The sequence below is a fragment of the Podospora bellae-mahoneyi genome (genome assembly GCF_035222275.1).
Source record: "Podospora bellae-mahoneyi strain CBS 112042 chromosome 1 map unlocalized CBS112042p_1, whole genome shotgun sequence".
NCBI classification, from domain to species: domain Eukaryota; kingdom Fungi; phylum Ascomycota; class Sordariomycetes; order Sordariales; family Podosporaceae; genus Podospora; species Podospora bellae-mahoneyi.
The window spans coordinates 1,134,712-1,155,161 of NW_026946359.1; the positions used below are offsets into that span (position 1 = coordinate 1,134,712).

General features: G+C 52.0%; 7 protein-coding genes across 7 annotated transcripts; 2 read left to right on the forward strand and 5 right to left on the reverse strand.

Annotated features, from left to right (window-relative positions):
• Positions 1 to 1,882: 1,882 nt before the first annotated feature.
• On the reverse strand, positions 1,883 to 2,851 carry QC761_103760 (uncharacterized protein; the record flags this gene model as incomplete). The annotated part of the gene is made up of 1 exon (XM_062873627.1): positions 1,883 to 2,851. The coding sequence occupies one exon, from the start codon at positions 2,849 to 2,851 to the stop codon at positions 1,883 to 1,885; it is 969 nt and encodes a 322-aa protein (XP_062736691.1).
• A 4,037-nt stretch (positions 2,852 to 6,888) lies between these two features.
• Positions 6,889 to 7,787, forward strand: QC761_103767 (uncharacterized protein). The gene is made up of 2 exons (XM_062873628.1): positions 6,889 to 7,413; positions 7,474 to 7,787. Exons 1-2 carry the CDS (start codon positions 7,408 to 7,410, stop codon positions 7,675 to 7,677), a joined length of 210 nt encoding a protein of 69 aa, XP_062736692.1. The 5' UTR covers positions 6,889 to 7,407; the 3' UTR covers positions 7,678 to 7,787.
• On the reverse strand, positions 7,750 to 11,775 carry QC761_103770 (uncharacterized protein). The gene is made up of 4 exons (XM_062873629.1): positions 10,939 to 11,775; positions 10,793 to 10,880; positions 8,685 to 10,727; positions 7,750 to 8,549 (listed from the first exon to the last, which is right to left on the reverse strand). The coding sequence occupies exons 1-4, from the start codon at positions 11,068 to 11,070 to the stop codon at positions 8,407 to 8,409; spliced, it is 2,406 nt and encodes an 801-aa protein (XP_062736693.1). The 5' UTR covers positions 11,071 to 11,775; the 3' UTR covers positions 7,750 to 8,406.
• A 793-nt stretch (positions 11,776 to 12,568) lies between these two features.
• On the reverse strand, positions 12,569 to 13,327 carry QC761_103780 (uncharacterized protein; the record flags this gene model as incomplete). Its single annotated transcript, XM_062873630.1, has 1 exon — positions 12,569 to 13,327. One exon carries the CDS (start codon positions 13,325 to 13,327, stop codon positions 12,569 to 12,571), a length of 759 nt encoding a protein of 252 aa, XP_062736694.1.
• Positions 13,328 to 13,653: 326 nt separating this feature from the next.
• On the reverse strand, positions 13,654 to 15,020 carry RPL20B (60S ribosomal protein L20B). Its single transcript, XM_062873631.1, has 4 exons — positions 14,885 to 15,020; positions 14,324 to 14,508; positions 14,088 to 14,264; positions 13,654 to 14,029 (listed from the first exon to the last, which is right to left on the reverse strand). The coding sequence occupies exons 1-4, from the start codon at positions 14,886 to 14,888 to the stop codon at positions 13,871 to 13,873; spliced, it is 525 nt and encodes a 174-aa protein (XP_062736695.1). The 5' UTR covers positions 14,889 to 15,020; the 3' UTR covers positions 13,654 to 13,870.
• Positions 15,021 to 15,084: 64 nt separating this feature from the next.
• On the forward strand, positions 15,085 to 17,474 carry CSN12 (COP9 signalosome (CSN) subunit). Its single transcript, XM_062873632.1, is given in 5 exon segments — positions 15,085 to 15,150; positions 15,160 to 16,071; positions 16,126 to 16,413; positions 16,474 to 16,885; positions 17,012 to 17,474. Coding segments are annotated over 4 exon segments (1,374 nt in total). The 5' UTR covers positions 15,085 to 15,150; positions 15,160 to 15,481; the 3' UTR covers positions 17,096 to 17,474.
• A 1,194-nt stretch (positions 17,475 to 18,668) lies between these two features.
• QC761_103810 (uncharacterized protein) lies at positions 18,669 to 20,316 on the reverse strand (the record flags this gene model as incomplete). The annotated part of the gene is made up of 4 exons (XM_062873633.1): positions 18,669 to 19,323; positions 19,380 to 19,611; positions 19,661 to 20,067; positions 20,126 to 20,316. 4 exons carry the CDS (start codon positions 20,314 to 20,316, stop codon positions 19,284 to 19,286), a joined length of 870 nt encoding a protein of 289 aa, XP_062736697.1. The 3' UTR covers positions 18,669 to 19,283.
• Between the last annotated feature and the right edge of the window lie 134 nt (positions 20,317 to 20,450).

Genomic DNA, 20,450 nt, shown 5'->3' on the forward strand with positions numbered 1-20,450 from the left:
TCGTAAGATATCCAATAACAGCAGCTGGTATAAACCGTCTACATTCCAACCCCTGCAGTTCCATCTCCCGAGTTACATACGGGAAAATCAAAAGACGAGAATATCAGCTCCCACACCATCAAGAGAAAAAGCGGATTAGAGAACAGTTATCCTATCCTACTTCAACCCTTCAGTCCCCGGAATATGAACCCCCCTCTACTTCTTTCATCATGACTGAAACAGATCTTTGTATCAGTTCCCACCTTACCCGTGTCCTTATAAGAAGAAAGCAGACCACTACATTCTCACATGGCCCTTTTTGCATTCCATCCCCCCCTTCCCCCTTTTTCCTCTCCCCATTCTCCCCAGTCACCTACCTACCTAACCCCAAACCACTCCCAACCATCCTTTCAGCTTCCCCCCAGCTTCATCCTCCTTCTGTACCTATATCCAGCCAACCAACCCCCCTTCCTTCATCCAAAGTCCACAACAACCCCCTTCTCTCCCAGAGCCCCATCACTTACTCCCTCAATCACATATACGTACCTAGGTATGTAATAATAAAACAAGACCATCTTCGATACCAACCCAGCTCATCAGATAGCGACACCGTGCCACAAAAGAAGAGAGAACCTCCACGGAGCCCAATATTTATCCAACCGACGGCCACCCCCCAACCCCCTCAATAAAGAATATAACTAATATTTCGAAGGGTTACTTGTTGAGCGTTAAAGATACTTAACAAGCCTTAAAAGATAATTAAAAGACCTGAAAAGATAATTAACAGGCCTTGGAAGATAGTTTAAACGCTTTAAAAGATAGTTTAACGGCCTTGCAAGATGGTTTAACGGCCTTGCAAGATGGTTTAACGGCCTTGCAAGATAGTTTAACGGCCTTGCAAGATAGTTTAACGGCCTTGTATAGGCAGGGTAAGTAAATAGACATGGATGGGCGGCGCTGGTAAGACAAACCGGGGGCTCCGTAGAGGTTCTCTCCAAAAGAATGCCATCTAACATGTTAGAGGATGAATTCGACCCAGATCGATTTTAACAAAAGTACTCTTGCGAAACCTATCAGCGGTCAAGCGGCATCTTCACCTTGCCAAATTCCACTCCACCTTAGAAAAAGAGTTGCATGAAGCTAAGTAAGTAGGTGACAACCAGACAACCTCTCCTCATTTTCTTGTTTACATAGGTACCTATCAGACGAAACACAAGAACCATAAACCAAAACCAATAACTAACTCTGATCATGTCTCTTCTTCAAATATGTACTTTCCGATATGGTATTCGCTATCTATTGCCTCTTTTTTAACATTCCATGTTTCCCCACACACACACACACAAACTAGTGCTTTTGTCATCATAAACTCTGATATTCGGTGCTGTGCTGTGGCTGCTTTGCTTCTGGGTATTTATTTTCCTTCCTCCATGTTTGTTTTCCCTTCTCTTCCCTCCTCAAACTCATCGCGTCTTCTCAAATGCCATTGCTTGCCAACGCAACGCTCTCCAACTCAAGGCTCTCCCAAAATGCTACAATCGCATTGTGCATGTTGCCCGCTACCACCCTCCCATTACCTCGGATCAGCCATAGGTAACTGCTGGCTGCCGCTTGGCTTTTCTCTCATCACCGGCAATATTCCGCTTCGGGGCTTGAAGGCACGGCATAAAAATGTCTTGGTCGGTATGCCGTTTCTCCCCGTCGCAAAATCAGGCGTGTGCAAAATATCTCCCGCCTTTGAAGTGATATCAAACATGGGCGGGGAAAAGGCAAGGCTGTGAATACGAGAACCTCTCGGCCCTAGACGTCGGATTTGCGCGCAAAGTGATTACCGGGTCCGCCAAATGTGCAAGTTGAAAAGAAATCAACGTAACTCTCGTAAAACCAGCGTGGTGCTGGCATTTCAGGCCCCTTGCTGGGCGGTTCTGGAGGCTCTCGTCGCTCTGGCAGCTGCGTTGGGATACCGAGACGGGTCGATCCGAGAGTGGAGAGGCCCAGGACCATACACGGCGACTCTGGCGTTGTGGTACCTAACAGATGGTCGCGAAGGAGCTGTTGCTGGCTGTGCCTGGGGTGGTCTCTGTTCCGCGTCGATGGCCTGGCGAATGATGTTGTGAACAAAATCGGGAATGCCCTCCCAATGGCCTGCTCTCGCAGCAGCCATCATCCTTGGCGGAAACACATCGTCGGCGGTAAGGGAGTGGGGACCAGGGAAACGGGCAATTTGATCGGCAACATGCAATTCTCCCGACTCGATGGCATTTTTTAGCCAGTTTTCCCACTCCTCGTCCAGCGGCATCGAATTGTCTCCGGATAGGTTGCGAAGAGCCACTCGCTCGCGTAGCCTTTCGTTAAGCGCCACTCCGACACTTTCCAACTCCTCATCGCTTTCTTCCTCGATCATCCCATCCTCTGGCGTGGTTACCGGCTCGTCCGACACCTCGGAGGCGCGGCGGTAATATCCGGCTTGTCGGTGCCGAGGCTCCACCCATTCGGGGAATCCATCGGCGGTCGTGTCCCGGATGGCAGTTCCCTGTTCCCGCTCAAACCGTTCCTTTGCCCACCGTGTGCCCTCCCACTTTGTGAGGCCCTGGATTTCGGCGTATGTAAGGCGAAGGCCGTCAAAGGCGCGGAATAATCGCCGGTGCCACTGCCATCGACTGAGGCGGATTCGGTGGATGCGATTTGTGTAGTCGAGACCGGGGTATTTAGCTTCGGGGGTGTCCAAGTGGCCGTAGAACGAGTGGACTTCTTGCCGAACCTCAAGGACGAGATATCTTTGGAGAAGTTGAGTGAAGTTTTGAGGGTCTGTCTGTCGCGGCTTCGGAAACATGTACTCGTAGACGAGTTGGTCTACTGGGCGGCCCTTCATCTTGACCGGCTTCTCTCAGCACTGCGTGGCTCTTGCGAGGCAGGTCAAATGTCAGAAGCGACGGTGCTTATATGCTGTTATCGTAGTGTGATGATGCTGAGCTGTACGGAATTGTGCTGTCTTGCTGAAGATGTCGTGTCTTGTTGAAGAGGAAAGCGTGTGAAATAAAGCCAAAGGTGTTTGACAAAGATCGGCACCGAAACAGGCAAGTGATGATGTATGGTGGGCAAGAAGAGAGGGAAGAAGGAAATTGGGGTCCACGGGACCGGTGTGGATCCCGGGGCACTTAAGTACAGCACGGCAGGAGGGCGTGCGGATGGTGCGGATGCAGATGGCTTTGGTCCCTGGAACGGCTGGACGGGGGGAACAGGCTGTCAGGTGGGTCGGGGGGGGCGTCTTGGTCAGTCGCAGTCAGAAGTCAGAATACTTGGAGCCCGGAATCTGCAGAGCGTGAATCGCTCTCGGTGTATCGGAAGGTCTGGGCGTGAGAACCTGACGTGGACGGCAAACGAGAGGACGGGAAGAATGGAAGAAGCTCTGCCTAGGTGGCTGTAAAGCACGGCCCGAAGAAGGAGAGAGAGAGAGCGAGACAGCTCACAGCGGAGGCAAGTCGAGAGGCCCAAACAGTTTCCATGTGGGCGGGAAGTCGGTGGTGGTAGGTGGTGGTGCGTGGTGCGACCTTGGGTCAGGAACACGCCTGCCAGCCACTGATAGCCACTGCTAGCCACGGAGCAGCCAGCTGGGACTTACAGGAGAGTGCCACGAGTGCTCCGGAAAGGGAGAGTCATAGAGGTGTGGTGGCACACTTGCATGTGCCTCTGCCGCCATCTGACTGGCAGCCATCGTATCCAACTCCGATGTTCCGTCAGGGGCGAGCAATTTGCGCCGACCAAACACCAAGCAACGCACGCACGCAACCATCGGGCTGGCCGCCTCAGCTGCATCCCATTATCTGCCAATAACGTCGCCTCGTAGTTTCCCTCGCCCGCTTTGGAATTCCTTTTTTCTGCTTCCGGACCTTTTCCAACAGCGCATCTCCCTGTGTGGGGAGCACCATGGACAGCTCACCAACTAAACTTGCTGTCCAAAGTAGATTCGCCTGAATGGGCCATAGCGCACCGTTGGACTCTCCATGCATCTGGATGACTCGCTGGCTCGCTGGGCTGAGCTCAGCTTGAACCCAATGCCCACCACCTCCTTCTCATGGAATCGTGGAATCGTGGAATCGTGGTGATCATCGTGGCATTGGTTTGATCTTCAACCGCAGACCCAGACAGGCACGTTGTGTTTATTCCCCCGGCCGCTTTCACCGACGCCCACGCCCAGGTGTCTGACCTCAGCTGCGAACATCAGCAGCGACTGCGGAATCACCCAGTCCGACTCTGTACTGCAGTGCGATAAAATGTCGGCCTCCTCAACGGGCCTCGACCGGAGGAATTCTGCTAACTTCCCCATTCCCACCCAGCCATCAAATCCAGCGAAGCATCTCATGATCCTCAAAAGACAACCCCCTCCTCGGCCCCCCGCTCTCACTGACCGCCAGATCCCAGCCAAGGAGACCCGCAGAGCCCTGGGCTTCCAAAGTGGAGAGATCTGAGGATGACGTCGGAGTTCATCAAGGGACACCGACTCTGAAAATCTATTTTTTCTCTTCTTTTCAAGTCACTTGAGCAGCCAAATCCCGACTCGTTTGTTTTGTTTGGCGCCACGCTCGCACAAAACACCCGCTAATCTAGCATGTCCCCATCGACCGGAACCGACTCTCAGTTTTCACACGTAACGACAAGACAGGGCTCACTGGGCGGGATGGCATGTGGGTAGGTGGTCGTGGTCGTGGTCGTCGTCGTTTTGGCCAGGTATCTGCTCTGTTCCTTCTTTCTCCAGCTACTATTGATTGATATATCTGCAGCTGCCCGACAACATGCCTGGAAGGTCGACAGTGGTCAGGTAATATGGGCTCGGCTGGCGGTGAACATGGCGTCTACCCAACCGCCTATCCAATCAAGGCCGCCACGGAGCCTGTCTAAGTCATCCACCGGCCGGGTCTCGGTCACGGCGACCGCCCTCCAACGGCAACCGAGCCCTTTGACTATCGGCGAATGGGATGACGCAACCTTCGGGTCAGGAAGCTTTCCCCACGCCTGGATGTTTCTTCGCTACTACCCTCCTTATCCTTCAGGATCGGTAGCTGTGCCCGCGAAACACATGTGTGGTGCCGCATCCCATCTGCACGTTTGTTGGCGCAAACCGCATCTCCGCCCTGCACCTGGGGCAATGTTTCTTGTCTTGTATGTTGTGTAAACCATTCTCCCCGGCCCTAATCCTAACGGGGCGCATGTCGCCGTGCGCTGCTCGAGAGTTGTTAGCGAGACCGGAGCGGGGCCCGGTCGGGCAGTTTGATGCCGAGTAGTGACCGGTCCTGGGCATTCCCGACCCGCGGCCGATATATATTACATATGCCACCGGCGACAGAAGCAGCCCGTGTGATGTGGTCTCTTGACACCCTGTAATTTCATCCCGCTGTCTCCGGAGCCAGGAAAAGGGAGATATGGAACAATACCGCCAGAGCGCTTTTCTCTCCTCAGACGGGTGGTTGGTGGTGAGGCGTGAGCGAGTATCAGTAAGATGAGAGGGGATGGTTCTCCCGGCCAGTTGATGCGGCCCCGCGGGGCCACCACCCTGGGGTGTTACTCGCCGCTCACCATCATGATCATCCATGATCCAACCGAAGGGTTCGGCAGCTCTGTCAGTTTCCCTGGCACGAAAAAAAACATTGGCCGGTTATCAAGGCCCAAGATGTTTGCACAGAGCCCAGAGGATTACGCAATCGTTCAGTCTCTTTTTGAGGAACTGGTGATGGTGGTTGCATCTTGTGGCCGCATGGAAGAGGCGAGCTCTCCTCTTCTGAATTTGCACAACGTTGCGATCTCGTGTGAATTTTGTTACTTGGGCACCCTCGCCACAAAATAGTTGACACACAAAAGTAAGTTAACCTATACAACCCTGTGAACTGCTTTACACCTTAAAAGTAACTTAATAGGCCTTTAAATAATCTTTCAAAGCCTGTTAACTATCTTTGAAGACCTATTGATTATCTTCAAAGGCCTATGGACTATCATTCAAGGCATGTTAGCCTACTTTAGTATCTCAATAATTTTGTGGCAAGGGTGCTGGGATGGGGTGGTGCACAGACTGACCCGTGATACAATTTCTTGGTGTTGAGGTGTTGAGGAATGGTTGGTTCTCACGATTTACACAGGTGCATATCTTGTGATATGAGTCTTCTTTTTACGTCAACCTCGTACACACGGCTTGACATTCCTTTGCTATCATTCAATTCGATAGCCGAGGAGGGTAGAGCAATTTATCAATGGTTTGCAACATGCTACCAGTGGTGGTTGCCATCCACCTCTCACTTCACACCACCAAAATGTCTCTCATCATCATCATCACCACCTCATAACCACAAAACCCAACCTTATCTTTTACATACGACCATACCCAGTTGAAAATACGGCATCCCGTCCGCTCTGCCCGAGTCAAACAGCTGAAGGGCCGAACTAGTACTCAGGTGGGTGACCACTGGGGAATCCTCGGTGTTGTATGTATTTTTCCTGTTTTTTTCCCTCAGTCTCATTGTCTACACATGAACCCATCCCCTGACCCAAACCATCACATACGACCACACCCAGCTGAAAATACGGCATCCCGTCCGCTCTGCCCGAGTCAAACAGCTGAGGGCCGAATCAGTACTCAGGTGGGTGACCACTGGGGAATCCTCGGTGTTGTATGTTTTTGCTCCACTCTTCAAGATCCAGTTTTGAACTTTTGAGGCTTTGTAGAACTGTTCCGAAGTCTTTTTTCCCTTTTTTTTTTCCCCCATCTTACCCAACACTATGTTGGCTGGAGCAAGTACGAGTCTATGGGTGAGACTGATTTTTTTTTCTGGAGGGGGGGCCGCCTTTTGTCTTCTTTGGACACATGTCTCTCCCTAAACATCGTCACACAGTTGGGTTGCCAACATCTTGAGACTGACAGAAACCATCAATACCTTTGAACTGGGAACTCAAGTCAGTAAATATCTAGACACCATCAGCATATCTATGTCATTGGTTGATAGGGGCCTCACATCGGCTGAAGACTCTTGATTCACATCTCGGTAATTAGAGCGTTGATCAACAGTTTTGTTCCCAAAAAAAGTCTTCAAACAAGAAGATGGCTGATAATTCGGGTAATCTTCACCAGCTGACTGACTCAACGCCATGACTATAGTACTTGGTGCTAGTTCAAAGCCGTTGAGATGGATCATCATCGGTGGTGGGTTGACCAGCTGAAGAGAGACATTATAGCTGTTCCGGCGAAATAAAATATCTCAAGCGGTGTAACAAGGGTTGCTTTCTAGTCATCTATGAAAATAGATCATAAATGAAAAGGTCTTCTTCATCTCTACTATCAACAACGTGTGTCAAGCCAGATCTTTTCCCTGCTTATCACGGGTCAACACAACCAGAGATATAAACACCATAACTTGTGCCAATACGTCAACACCCGGCACAATGAAGGTACTCCTTCCCCTCGTCCTCATTTAAACCATGAAAGCAAGACTAATAACAACAATTCAGTTCACCCTCCTCCTCACCCTAGCAGCAACCACCACCGCCGTCGCCTATCCCTTAATCGACATCTCCCTCGGCACCCCAAGGTTCGTCTGCCCCAGCCGGGCCCAGGCCTTCTGCAGCGCGAGCAACATCCACAGTGGCTGCACTGCAGCGGGCGAGTTCCGGAGTGATGTCATGGATACCTGTGGGCAGTGTGTTTGTGTCTGAGGTCCCCCGACACTATAGAAATCTGAAATATGACGGAGCTTGTACATATATCTCAAGGGAGGAAGTATTGATAAAAAACTCAAAATTTGAATTGTCCATGCGCTTGTCAACCTCCTTTTCTGCAGAGTGGTGATGAGAACAAAGATGTTTGAGAAAAGAATAATCATAAAAATGATATGCCTCCAGTTCAGGACTACCAAATGTCCTAGTGTATGTATATATACGCCAGTAATGAAAACCCAATAGTAACAAAAGAAAGTAGGATATGATGATGCCACCTCGTCCGCCAAAATCCCAGTGTTGTCCTGTCATCCAAAAACTGACCATGCTAGCCCACCCATATACCCAAATCCTCATCCGTCATATGCCTCATGAAATCTGCCCCAACAACTCCCTTGCACTCCCCAATACCACCCCCCCTTCTCCCTCTGGATACCACCTCCCCTTCCACCTCCTCTCCCTCTCCTTCTCCCTCCTTTTCACCCTCTCTAAATACTCCCTCTTCCACCTATCAACCCCCCACCCCCCCCTCCTCTCCCTAATCCACTCCACCATCTCCCCCAGCTTTTCCACCAGCACCTTCAACTCTTCCTCCTGGATTCCCTCGTTCTTCTCAACAACAATTTTAGTCCTATCCCCCCCGCAACGCTCGCAAAACCCACCCCCATAACACCTCCCCACCACCGCAGCAGCAACCGGAAAAAGAGCCTCAGCCGGCAAACAAGACACCTAGTCCGCCACCGGCCCGGCCCTCCCCCCAGATGCCACCGGTTCGGCCGCCCCCGCAGCCGACATCTTTGGCGTTGAGGGCGGCCACGGCCCAGACGATGAAGCTACAGAGCTGATGTCGGGGTATTTCCTGCCTGAGACTCCTTCACATTTCTAGTCAGTTTTATCTTATTCCATGAGAGTATGCCGGGGGATCATGTTGAGGAGCAGCATCAAGGGGAGGAACCAGGAGGAGGAGGAGTTGGGATCTAGGCTGTGGTAGTCAGGGTTATTCGTACCAGTTACTCCCGCCCCGGCAGGACTAGGCATTCGCTCTCTGCCCTCGTTGGGGTGCGGTCTTTCTCTCTCACGGTCTCTGTCACGATCGCGGGACCGGCGAGGGGAGCGTTCCATCCGTGGGGGTTCACGGGGTGTGGCCCGCGGGGAGGACAACCGCTCGTCCCTTCGCCAGCGCTCCCGATCGTCATGGTAGCGGTCTCGTTCTCTTTCTCGCTCTCGTTCTCGACGATCTCGTTCCCGGTCGCTAAGTCGTTGGTCCCTCTCCCGATCTCGGAGGTGGTCACGGTCACGGACTTCGCGGTCGAGGTCCCGACGGCGGTCGATGTCAGCGTGGCTGCTTGTGCGGCGGTGGTTGTCCGGACGGGAGAGGTAAGGGCCGCCGTTGTTACGGGTGTAGCCCCGGACAGAAGAAATGTCGTCGTCGGATTCGACCTCGATAACGCGGTGGCCGCCGTTGCGGTGGAGGGAAGCGGCTGCTACGGCTGGGGCTGGGGGACCGCGATCTCTTCCGCGGTCGCTGGCTCGGTCGCTGTGTCTCCTCTCGTCGCTGTCTCGTTCACGGTCGCTGTGTCGTCTTGCCTCTCTTTCGCGGTCTGACTCTCGTGTTGGACGCTTGTCTCGCTCCCTGTCCCTCTCCCGCTCACGTGCTCTATCCCTCTCTCTGTCTCGCTCTCTGTCTCTTTCCCGTTCTCGCTCCCGTTCTCTGTCAAAGGCAGCTTCGGCAGCTCTTTGGCGCTCCCTCTCGCGCTCCCGGCTTGATTGTTTCCTGCTTCTTCGGATGCGCTCGTCCTCTGAATCAGTAGAGTCCGTCTCGTCGTGAGACCACGACCGGTTCAGCCTCGAACTGGGAAGATCTCCATCTCTGCTACCCCTAGAGGCAGTTACCACCACTGGTACCGGGCCTTCCTTTCTTCCTCGTGACCCGCTCAGGCTTCGTTGCCGCTCGCTGGCCGGTGGCATGCCCGTCATAAAGCTGGTGAGCTTGTCTTTGAGGTCATACAGAGTGCTTTTCCGCCTGTGCTCGTCGTCCCCTCTTGGTGTTGTCCTACCACTGTCACCTGGCGATGGTCGTGGTGAGTGGGTTCTTACGCCCGGGTGGGCATGTGGGTGCGATGTTGGAATGGGAGGTGGAGGCATGCTTGTGCGGATGATACGGGGCAACTCCTCGGAGCTGCCGGTGTAAACGCGGCGAACACCGGGAATCGGGGGCTCGTTGGAAGGGCGCTGAGTCCGTCTTGGTGTCCGGGGACTGATCGGGGGTTCGTCCGACTCCGATGTACTGTATTGTCTGGGCTGGCTGTGACGACGCGGTTGCGGGCTGCGATCAGGGCCGAGGTGAGGTATCCTAACTGATGGGCGGCCCTCCATAGGTGAGTGCGGATAATCGGAGAAGCTCCTTCGGCGTGATGGTTCATCGGAGGAGGACTGGCGATGAAGGTAGTGCTCCCGCTCCCTGGCAGCCTGTTCTCTGGCCCGCTCTCGCTCTCGTTCTGGTGATCTTGATGGCCCTGGTGCTACATTCACATATGTCACCTTGACTGGACGAGAGCCAAAGTAGTCGCGAGGTGTCCCTGGCTGTGGTGTCGGCGGGACGTGGTGAACATTGTATGAGGGAATCCTGCGCTCTGCATACGTTGGCTTCGGCTCCTCTCTTGGCTTCTCCTTGGGCTTCTCCTTGGGCTTCTCCTTGGGCTCCTCTGCAGCTGCTTCCTGGATATGCTTAGCCTTGCACTCCTGATACCACCGATCAGTGTCGATGTCTGTATCCTGGGGCAGCGCTTCCTTGGGCAAGTCGGCAGGGAACTGGAAGGCAGTGTCGGGGTGCTTCAGACCCCAGTGCTTGGCCGCATATTGGAGGACTGGGACTTGTTCCTGTGGCTCAAGCAGTGTCTGGATTGCCTGCCACCGCACAAAGCCCTTCGTTGTCAAAGCTGGAATCGATGGGGGAGCGTAGTCGTCTTCTGTTGGCAAGAGCCAGTGTTGACAGCCGAGACCCTGGAAAACATCGGATATGAAGGGGTTGTCCATATCGACAAAGAGGACTACCATGGCCGTTGTTAGCTTTGCGCATTGTTTGAGTAAGGTAAGATGCCGCCCTCCCACTCACAGTCAAAATTGTAACCGGCAGCCTTGTAGAAGGCTGCTAGTTTCTTTGGCGTCAAGTACCTATCATTCTTGTCACCGATCTCCTTGATCTAAACGCGCAGACCATTGTTAGTAAAGGCTCCATTTCTCCATCTCTGGGCAACATACGATATGTAGTGAGAGGGCCCTCAAAAACGCATCGAGAATAGGGGTCGGAGTGGGAATCGGCTTCGCTGTGGTGAAGAGGTATCCATAGTAGGCGTTGCCGTCCTCGGCGTCTGTTGCGGTTGGATTCGCCATTGCTTCAGTTGTCCTGCAGACCAGCTTCTTGCGATGTTGGCGTCGGCGTGGGGTGGTTATGAAATACACCAGTGCACATCATATCAGCCCCGACTCTGAGTTCGACCTCGTGGGCGGTGGGCGATAATCGGCGTTGGAGGTTGCTGTCGTGACACGATCGGGAGGGGCAAAAATAAGTAGTTTGCAGCAGGAGGGGTTCACAGCAGAGGGATCCGGACATGAGATAATTAACCAAGTTCTTGGATCTAAAAGTAACGAAGGTAAAGTACCCTATCTGAAAAGTAGGCGGGCAGACAGGAAAGTCGCCGGGCTTCCAAGATGCTGAGTTGTAGTCGGGTATGAAGCGAATAGCTCAGAGTCGCATTCGAGATGCTTCTTAGGCAGACTTGAGTCAACAAGAGTCTTCAGCAAAGTGTTTGCAAGAATATCTGCGGCAGCTGTGCGCGGCGCTGTACCAAGTTGCGAAACCAACTCTGCGGGCCAACATATGGTTGACGCAACCAGTGACAGGGGTTCACCAAGTCTTTTTGCTGAGGGGCTGGACTGGTGGAGGGGCAGTGAGGGTTGGCAGGTTGGGTTCCAGGTTGGCAACACCACCGCTGACGCTTCAACTGCTGACACGTGCTTCCGGTTTACACAAGAAATCCAGCGCCTGCTTGTAGCTTCTCGTAGCTTCTCGTAGCTTCTTTTGTACAGGCATACTCGGGGTCCTCTGCCCAAGACCCTGGATAAGGAACTTAGTATCATGAATCTCAACTGCACGTACGATCTACCCTGAGATCCACCTCCGCGTGGCTGGGACAGATGATCTCGTGGCTCCGCTGCGTAGCCGTTAGAATCATGGATCTAGAAGAATAAGAGGCTGGTGTTGACGTTGTGAAAAAGCGGGCGGAGGCCTGCCACTCAGAACCGTTCATCTGATTACAACATCAGACCCTATCTAGTGACCATGGCCATCGGGCGCGCGACAACACCAACTCGGGCGAACGAGGTCAAAACACACAATTTGGGACGGAACTACATTCAAAACATGAGGCCAACACTGTTTGGCAGTTGAAAGACTGGAAAGACAAGCAACCATCCGTCCGCCCCAACATCTAAATAAACCCCGCACAGCTCTCGGTGTTATCCCGATTCATCTGATATATAGCTCTTTCCTCTATTTGATGTCATATCCAATATCTCCGAGAAACCATGCCAGAAACCGCACGTGTTGCTGTATCTTGGTGTAACCGACCTCTGCTTTTGCTGCAGGGCACCCACATGCCGATGATGTCGACTGGTAACCTTGCCGTCCCCAACCGCCCATACCCGGTCTCGGCACGGCCCCGGTCGGAGCCGGAAGGTGACCCAAGCCGGGGGACACGGATACAAGAGACACGGAGGACCCACCACCGGGCCACTGCATCCCTCATCAAATCCAATAACCACCTCACACGTGCAATGTGTAGTGTGCACACCTTACACATTCTCCCCTAAACCTCTCCCAAACATGACATCACCTCCCCCCCTTCCCAACCACAAACCGATACGTAGGCAACCTCACCAACCCCCTCCCCCCCCCATCCTCCTCCTCCCAAGTCAAAAACCTCTCAAACCCACTCCCCTCCAAGATCCTCTGACTAGCCTTATTCCCCTGCGCCGTAACAGCAATAACCACCTCCTCCACCACCCCCCTTTCCTCTTCCCCTTCCACCACAACCACACTCCTCGGATCAACCATCAACTCAACCACCCCCCTCTCCAACCCCCCCCAAATCCCCTCCCACCCCTTCATGAACTCCTTCCCAAACCCCCGCCCCCAATACTCCCGTCTAAACATATACCCAATCTCCGGCCACCCAAAACTCGACATCGCATTATGAAACCCCCCAATCCCAATCATTTTTCCTCCTTCCCTCAAACAAATCGCACAGTTGTAATTCTCCCTCTCGTTCCCCTCCACAAAGTTCTCCAACCTCAGCCACGTCTCCCCAATGTCTTTGTCCACCACCCCCAAATAAGTCCACACCATCACCTCCGGCTGGGTTCGCAGTTCGTGCAAAGCCGGGAGGTCAGTCTTGGATAGAGGGCGGATGATGAGCCGTTCCGTGTACACTGCCTTCCTCTCCGCGTTTAAGGGGAAAGGTTGCTTGGGTAGCGTGGTTTTCACACGGACAAAGGTAGACTTGTCCGGCTTGGGGTCAATGACTCTGCTGTCGTCTGGATTATTGGTGCCGTTTTTTATGGCGACGACGTCGAGGGTGTTGTCGGCCATGATGAACGATGCGCGATATGTCTGCCAAAGGTGAGTGGGATAGAATGGGGACGGCGAGTATACGAAACTAGGTCAAGTCTGAAAAGAGAGAGATATTGGAGATAAAAGGTGAAAGTTACGTAGTCGTGAGGATCAGCCGTTGAGTCAGGCATCCCTGGCTGATATCAATATCGCAACCTAACTTCCTGTTTTGGAGTGGGAAAATGCAAGGCTGACACTGTCTTACGCAACTGCATCATTCAGCTTGCGCCCTTTGGTCGACACATTACACTATAACCGCCGCAAACCTACCGCGGTCAATGTCACCACCCGCGGAATCCAGAGAAGCGTCCAAACTTTTGTTCAATTTCAAAAACATTGCACGAGCAATCCCAGAGACCGTGGACACCAAAAGAGCAATAAGAACAACTGTGCCCCGAAACGCAAACCCGTGCTTGACCATTTATTCATGTCATGCTCATTCTAGGGAGCAAATGCTGGTAACCCATTTTCCTAGTGAACACCTGAAGAACCTGCCAAACCCAGCCACATCCATGAACCCCTTTAAGCAATAGTCGATGGGCGAGTGGCGCTGAAGACCTTCTTGGTGTTGGTCTTGGCGACACGGTGGGGGAGGGGGAAAGTGAGGTCCTTGGTGATGAGCTGCTTGATGTAGGGGCGCTTGACGTCCTCGGTCTTCTCGATCTCAACAACGCGGAGGATCTAGATGCAAATTGTCAGTATCTAGACTCGGGCACGATTTCCGTGGGCTTGTTCATACGTGGATGGATCTGAAACGGGCACGATGGCGGGCGGCCATGTCGGAGTAGAGGGCCTCAACAGCCTTGGTTCTGGAGGTCTCACGGTACTCCTTGTACATGTTGTGGGTACCAGACCGGGAGTCGTAGCGGATCCAGATGCCGAAGTTCTTGACTCTGAGGGGGTGCTTCTCGGAGATCTATAATACGGGTCAGTCTCCTCTGTCCCCGGCCAAATATTGATTCCAAGCGAGCATACCTGGTTGACACTGACGATCTCGCCAGTGGCCTTCTTCACCTTGCGGAGACCGCGAAGGAAATACCAGAAACGGGACTTGGCAATAACCTCATTGGGCGCGAAGATGCGCATGCGATAGAGGGCGGGGCTGGGGTTAGCCTCGGTGGGCAGATGGCGCCCAATGACCTGGTATTCCTGAAGACGACCTGGCACAGATTGTCAGCATCTCGAGTGTTTTGTCGTAAAGATCCCGAGTTTGCAGCGATGGCGGCGTGTTTGAATATCGAGTGCTGGCCGGTCGATAGAGAATGCACAAACTCCCAGTTCCCCGTCGAAAATAGGCGATAGATTGCGGCACCCCGATGCCAGCCCTGATATATTTCCTCAACATGGTCCTCCACAGCAACAATCAACGAGTCGTTCCCTCCCTGCCCAATTCACATGTCTTGAGGCAAGCCTCCCTCCCATCGTGTCATGCATTTCGTCGGATGGTGAATTTGTCGTCGTTCGTCGAAGTTATTCTCGGTCGCCGCCTTCGCTGCAAACTCAAAAGATGCCAATGGAATCGAAAAAATTGCTTACCCATCTGGAAAAGGATCGTTAGATTAATTCAAAGGTATCTTCTCTTTACCACCGAGGCCTAACTTACTTTGCTGGTTTGTCGTGGATCGCTGTCGATGCCGTGTGCTGTCCGAGTCCAGAATTAGCGATAACGAGGGTCAAGAAAAAATTGGGTGTGCTTGGTTTAGGGCTCGCGCGCATTGACCATCCCCGCAGAAAACCTCAGCCACATGTGGCGGGGCCGAAGTGAGTTTAAAAGCTGACGCCACAGAGTGGGGCAACTTTAAGGGAGCCAAGATATGAGCTTGCAAGCCAATCAGAGCAACGCAATCCTCTCACGCTCAAGCTGCCATCTCACTCTTCCACTGCACTCCCCAATACAGGACGATATTCCAGCTACATTTACAAGATATTTGAGATTGCCCACCGAGAGCGATATCTATAGAATTTGGCGGCTATCCTGCGATCAATCCGCATCTGCAGACAATTGTTCGACTCCAATAAGAACAACAGTCAACTCGATACCGCTCCCATCACTTGGTGGGGCAACCACAACATCACACAGCTTGCGCCCAAGCCAAGCTCACCCTGTCAATACCCCAGTTCAAACATCCCATCATGGAGTTCGGCCCAGCGCTTTACCACGAGTTTGGAGAGGCTTGGAAAACAAGGGATGGTTACCGACTAGCAAAGACCATCTCTCCAGAGTTGACTCCTAGCCAGTTGTCCAGCATATGGCAAAGTGCGAATGGTGCGGGAAGCTACAAAGCAGCTCGGGACGACGATGTGAAAGCAGCCATTAAGCGTGGTCTTTCCAGTAGTTCAGCGCGTTTGGACGGCATCGGTCAAAAGGAGATCAAGGGTTGGGTCGAGGTTTACTTTGCTTACTGGCAAGCTGCCGGCATCCTTGCTCAAGTGCAGCAGACCTCATCATGGACCAATGCTTATGAGCAGTGGAAAGTCTTGATCAACGCTCTGATCCAGGGGTATAACAGTCATGAGTTTGAAGCCTGGACCATTCCGTGTCTCTATGTGGCGGGCAAACATCTGCGGCTGTTTGCGATGCAGGCGGATGAGCACACAAGTGTCAACGACAACTCGGCAACTGCATTTCAAGATGACTTTGACCCAGAATTACAGAAACATCAGAAATTGGAGGACTGTGCGCGAGTTCTTAACAAAGTATTCACGATTTGCCTGAGTGACAGGTAGGAATTCCGTGCTCTTGATGTTGCTGCCAGCTGAGGCTAATATCATTACAGAGCACCACTCGAAGAGTCTCGGAAATGGGGGCTCTATTACATCGTCAACCTTCTCTTCAAGACTTACTTCAAGCTCAATGCGACAGGATTGTCGAAAAATGTGCTGAGGATTTTGACCGCAGGACGGGGAGATATGCCAGACTTTCATGCATTCCCAAAGTCTCAGCAGGTCACTTTCAAGTACCACGAAGGAGTATTATGCTTCCTTGAGGAGAACTATGCTGAAGCCGAGAAGCATCTGACGGAAGCATGGAACACCTGCCACAAAGACGCCATGAGGAACAAAGAGTAGGTGGCCTTCCATGCTCTACATGGATCTTTTACGCTTTGCTAATATGATGCACCTAGGCTGATCTTGACATATCTAATTCCGTGCCATCTCATCACAACCCACACCCTTCCCACAGAAAAGCTGCTGGAGCCTTACCCACGACTACAAAAGCTCTTCCTCCCACTCTCTCGGTGCATCAAGCAGGGCGAGCTCCACAAATTTGACATCGCCCTTCAGGAAGCCGAGGACGAGTTTGTCAAACGGCGCATCTACCTCACCCTCGAAAGAGGACGCGACATCGCACTACGCAATCTCCTCCGCAAAGTGTTCATCGCCGGCGGCTTCGAGCCAGTAGCGAAGGAGGGAGACAAGCCTTTTCGCCGGACTCGTATCCCAGTAGCAGAGTTTGCCGCGGCTATCAGCCTCGGCAGCGAGGAGAAGGTTGACAATGACGAGGTTGAGTGTCTTTTGGCAAATATGATTTACAAAGTGAGTCAAAACTATGCCTTACCTTCCATGTTTCTGCCTGGGGCGTCAAGGCATCCACGGCTGTCGACTTTGATTGGTGTAACATCGTCCGTGAGTCATCCAGTCACTGACACCGTTTGTTTGTAGGGACTGATCAAGGGATATATCTCTCGTGAACGGAGTATTGTGGTACTCAGCAAGTCGGGGGCGTTTCCCGGGACTGGCGTTTGAGCGGGGCAGATATGGGCGTTGACCGCGCCCCATTTGGGAAGGCTTGATAAAATCTTGATCAACTGCCGTGTCCAACTGGATCTTCTGGGACTCACCGAGTTCTTGGTCGTGTAGGGAAAAGGTGGGACAATTTCATGGTGGTGCCCCCCAACCCGACGGCAGGAAAGGGAGGGATCATCCATCCCGCACGACGGCATTTGTGGTGGTGCCATCGGATATCTATCACCACTTGACGTGCGTGAACAAGCCTGGGAGCTTTCTCACACCATCACCAACAAAACAACGGGCTGCAAAAAGATCTTGAGAACGAAAGGGACATGAATTACGGATATGGATAGCATTTGAGCGGGGAAAAAAGCTGTTAATCAATTACAAAGTCAGTTCAATCCACTGTCTTGTAGTTTGTCTCCTCCACCAAAAATCCAAACTACAGGAATCAGGGTGAGCGTGAACAGCGTGAATCGGTGACTTTGGGGGGTGTTGGTTTGGTGATAGAGTTTAGTGCGGGGTTGCTTTGGAAACGGTCCCAAACGGGGCGGAAACCCACTAAACATCGCCCCCCTTTTCCCGCAGCAATCAAGTGTGCCGCACCACCATATTTACACCGTAAGCATTATTACTATTACAGTGAGGTACCGAGAAGGTTCAATCCATGAAGATGACACCATTCCTTTTTCTTTTGTTACAATCATCTCATTCGGTACTTTTTGCAACAGCCCACACCATCATGCGCACCCCCTGGCTTTTGTCTCTCGATCTACGGTACCCAACATGCCTCCGTTCTGTGGTCGAACTGCGTGTTCACTGCCTGCGCAACAAGACATGCATTTGACTCAACCCCTGAGTGATGAGATGAGCAACAAGGCTCATTCATCTTGAGTCACTTACACAAGGCGATTGTACATATTCCATCATCACGATGGCACAAAGACATGTTTCTCCACCCCCTCTTCCCATGTCTGATGGAAATATCCAGAAGGGTGTGTGTGAACGGGTCTGACCGTCTTCTGTCCCCCTTATCCCCCCCCCTGCCATTGAAAAGGTGGTGTGGAAAATGGCGGTTACCATCCTATTGGACAACCCAAACTTTCCCAGCTGTATGGGTGGTGTGGGTAAGGTAGGGGATGAATGGTGCGGCAGGTCATTCTGGACTAGGTAGCAATGCAAAAGCGGGAGTTGAAAATCCGCTTCAATGGCAGGTCGTGGTGGCAAAAGAAACCTTCTTTTTGCTATCGTCATTACCGATTAACCCACAATGACACATTCTCACCGAGATCAAATTTTCAAGTATGAAGGCTCTCACGGAGATTTCCAGTGTCTGCAGAAATTTTAGGGGGGTGAAAGCTCTCCAAAAATCGGCTGGCAAAGCTTGGTGTTTTTCTCATTCTCAAGAGAAAAAACAGCGAGAGAAAAAGCCTCCAGCGTTTTTTTCCTGGTTTTGATATCTTGATATCGTTCCTGAGTTATGTTCCTCTTTCTTGTTGCAAAGAAAAAAAAAAAAGAGAAAACAAGCTTTTTTTCCACCAAAGAGCGTAAGAATCGTAGTCATACAAATCACCCACCCTCCATCCCTCCCCCCTTCCTATTCCCGTTGTCCCACTGTCCAGAACATCTTGATCATTCTGCCCTGTTCATTCCATCCTCCGAAACCCAGCGTTCGCTCTTCGTCTGACGACCGACGTGATATCCAAACCAATGTGAGATGATGGCACAAAGGAAACAAGGGAAAATAAAACAACCTACCCCATGGTAGTGTGCCGTCTAATACAAATACGGCTAAAACTTCTCAAAAGCATGCCAGAAGAATGAGAAATACCCGCCCAGAAAATATTAGTACAAATGTTTTGGGGTTTTTAACTTGGGAATGTCAAGGGAAAAACAACCAAAAGAAAAAAGCAAACCCAAAAACTCCAAAAAAATGAAGAACAATCTATGGTGATAATAATCCCATAATTAAGAGCCTCCCGAAAAAGTAATAAGAAATGAAAGGGTGTGAAGAAGAGAAGAAAAACACATGAGTCATTAAGTTATGAGAGGGTGTAACAATAACAAAAGGTCAAACAAACAGCATCTCGAGTCGGGGGTATTTGTTTTGTTTTGTCGATGTCGAGAGGGGTGTGCAAGACCGTGGTATCGCGGACAAGGAAAAACAGACAAAGCAGATCAAGGCAGTATCATGATGGGCAGCCTAAAAACGGCCGCCGCTTCTCGGTGTGCGAGGGGTGCTCCTATTGACCAGTCAGTCAGTGGCCAACAGGACTATACGCAGATGGGCAAAACTTACGCAGCACTCGAAAGGTCATCAACATGGTTGCACATGGCCACAAACAAGTCAAAGAATAGCTGGGTGCCGCCGTTCAACATCTCAAGCTGCATCGTGCCGCTCTTCTTGAAGGTGCTGCGGCAGCGGATGATGAGGGCGAGATAATGGGCGCGGAGCTTGGAGTCGGTGTCAGGAGTGTGGGCGTAGGCGTAGCGGGCCGAGGAGAGAATGATGCTCGCTTGAATACCGGATTCTGTCTGTGTTAGCGTTGAGAACAAGTCAAGAGGAAATGGTGTACATACGAAGACCTTGCTTTCTCAACGACACCCTCTTCAGCTCGTCTAAGCCATACTTCTCCGCCGCGCAGTAGATGACCGTGTCCTTGAGAAGCTCGCCGTCAACAGTATGGTGGTAGATGGTGGCATCATGACGCGCCTCATCTGTCAGCTGCTCCATCTCCCACGAGTTGCGCTTCTTGTTATGCACGAGGCGGGGGAAGTAATCGCCCTTGTAGAGATACTCGAGGACAGACGAGAAGATCTCAGGCTCTTCGTCGGGCAGGGAGATCTTCTTCGTCTGGGAGTCAAACATCTGGTTCTGAAGGATGTTGAGGAAGAAGGGTGATGTGGAGAGGACATGTTCGTGGGCAGCAAAGACGCGTTGCTCCTGGCCGACGACGAGAGTTACAATGGCGGAGATGGGAGAGTTGCTAGGGTCATATTATGTCAGTATATCGAAATGGGCATGCAAAACATCTAGCGACTTACTCAAAGTTTGAGTGAGACGCATTGGCATTGGAAATGGTGCCTGCACGACGACGGCCGGATTGAGACTCAGGTCGTCGCTTGGAAATACCGGCCTCCTTGCTGAATGACGAAGTCGACTTCCCAGAGCGATGACCCTTACTGAAGCTCTTGCTCCGCACATGTTGAACAGGCTCGTAGCGGGTGGAAAACATGATGTTTGATATTCTTTTCGTCGCCCAACTCCCTTCGCACTCGAATATCCCTCCTGGATGCTGTGCGGGACGGTACGGTGGCGGCGGAGGTGATGAGTGCGTAATTAAACAGACGGAAACAATAATGATGAAAG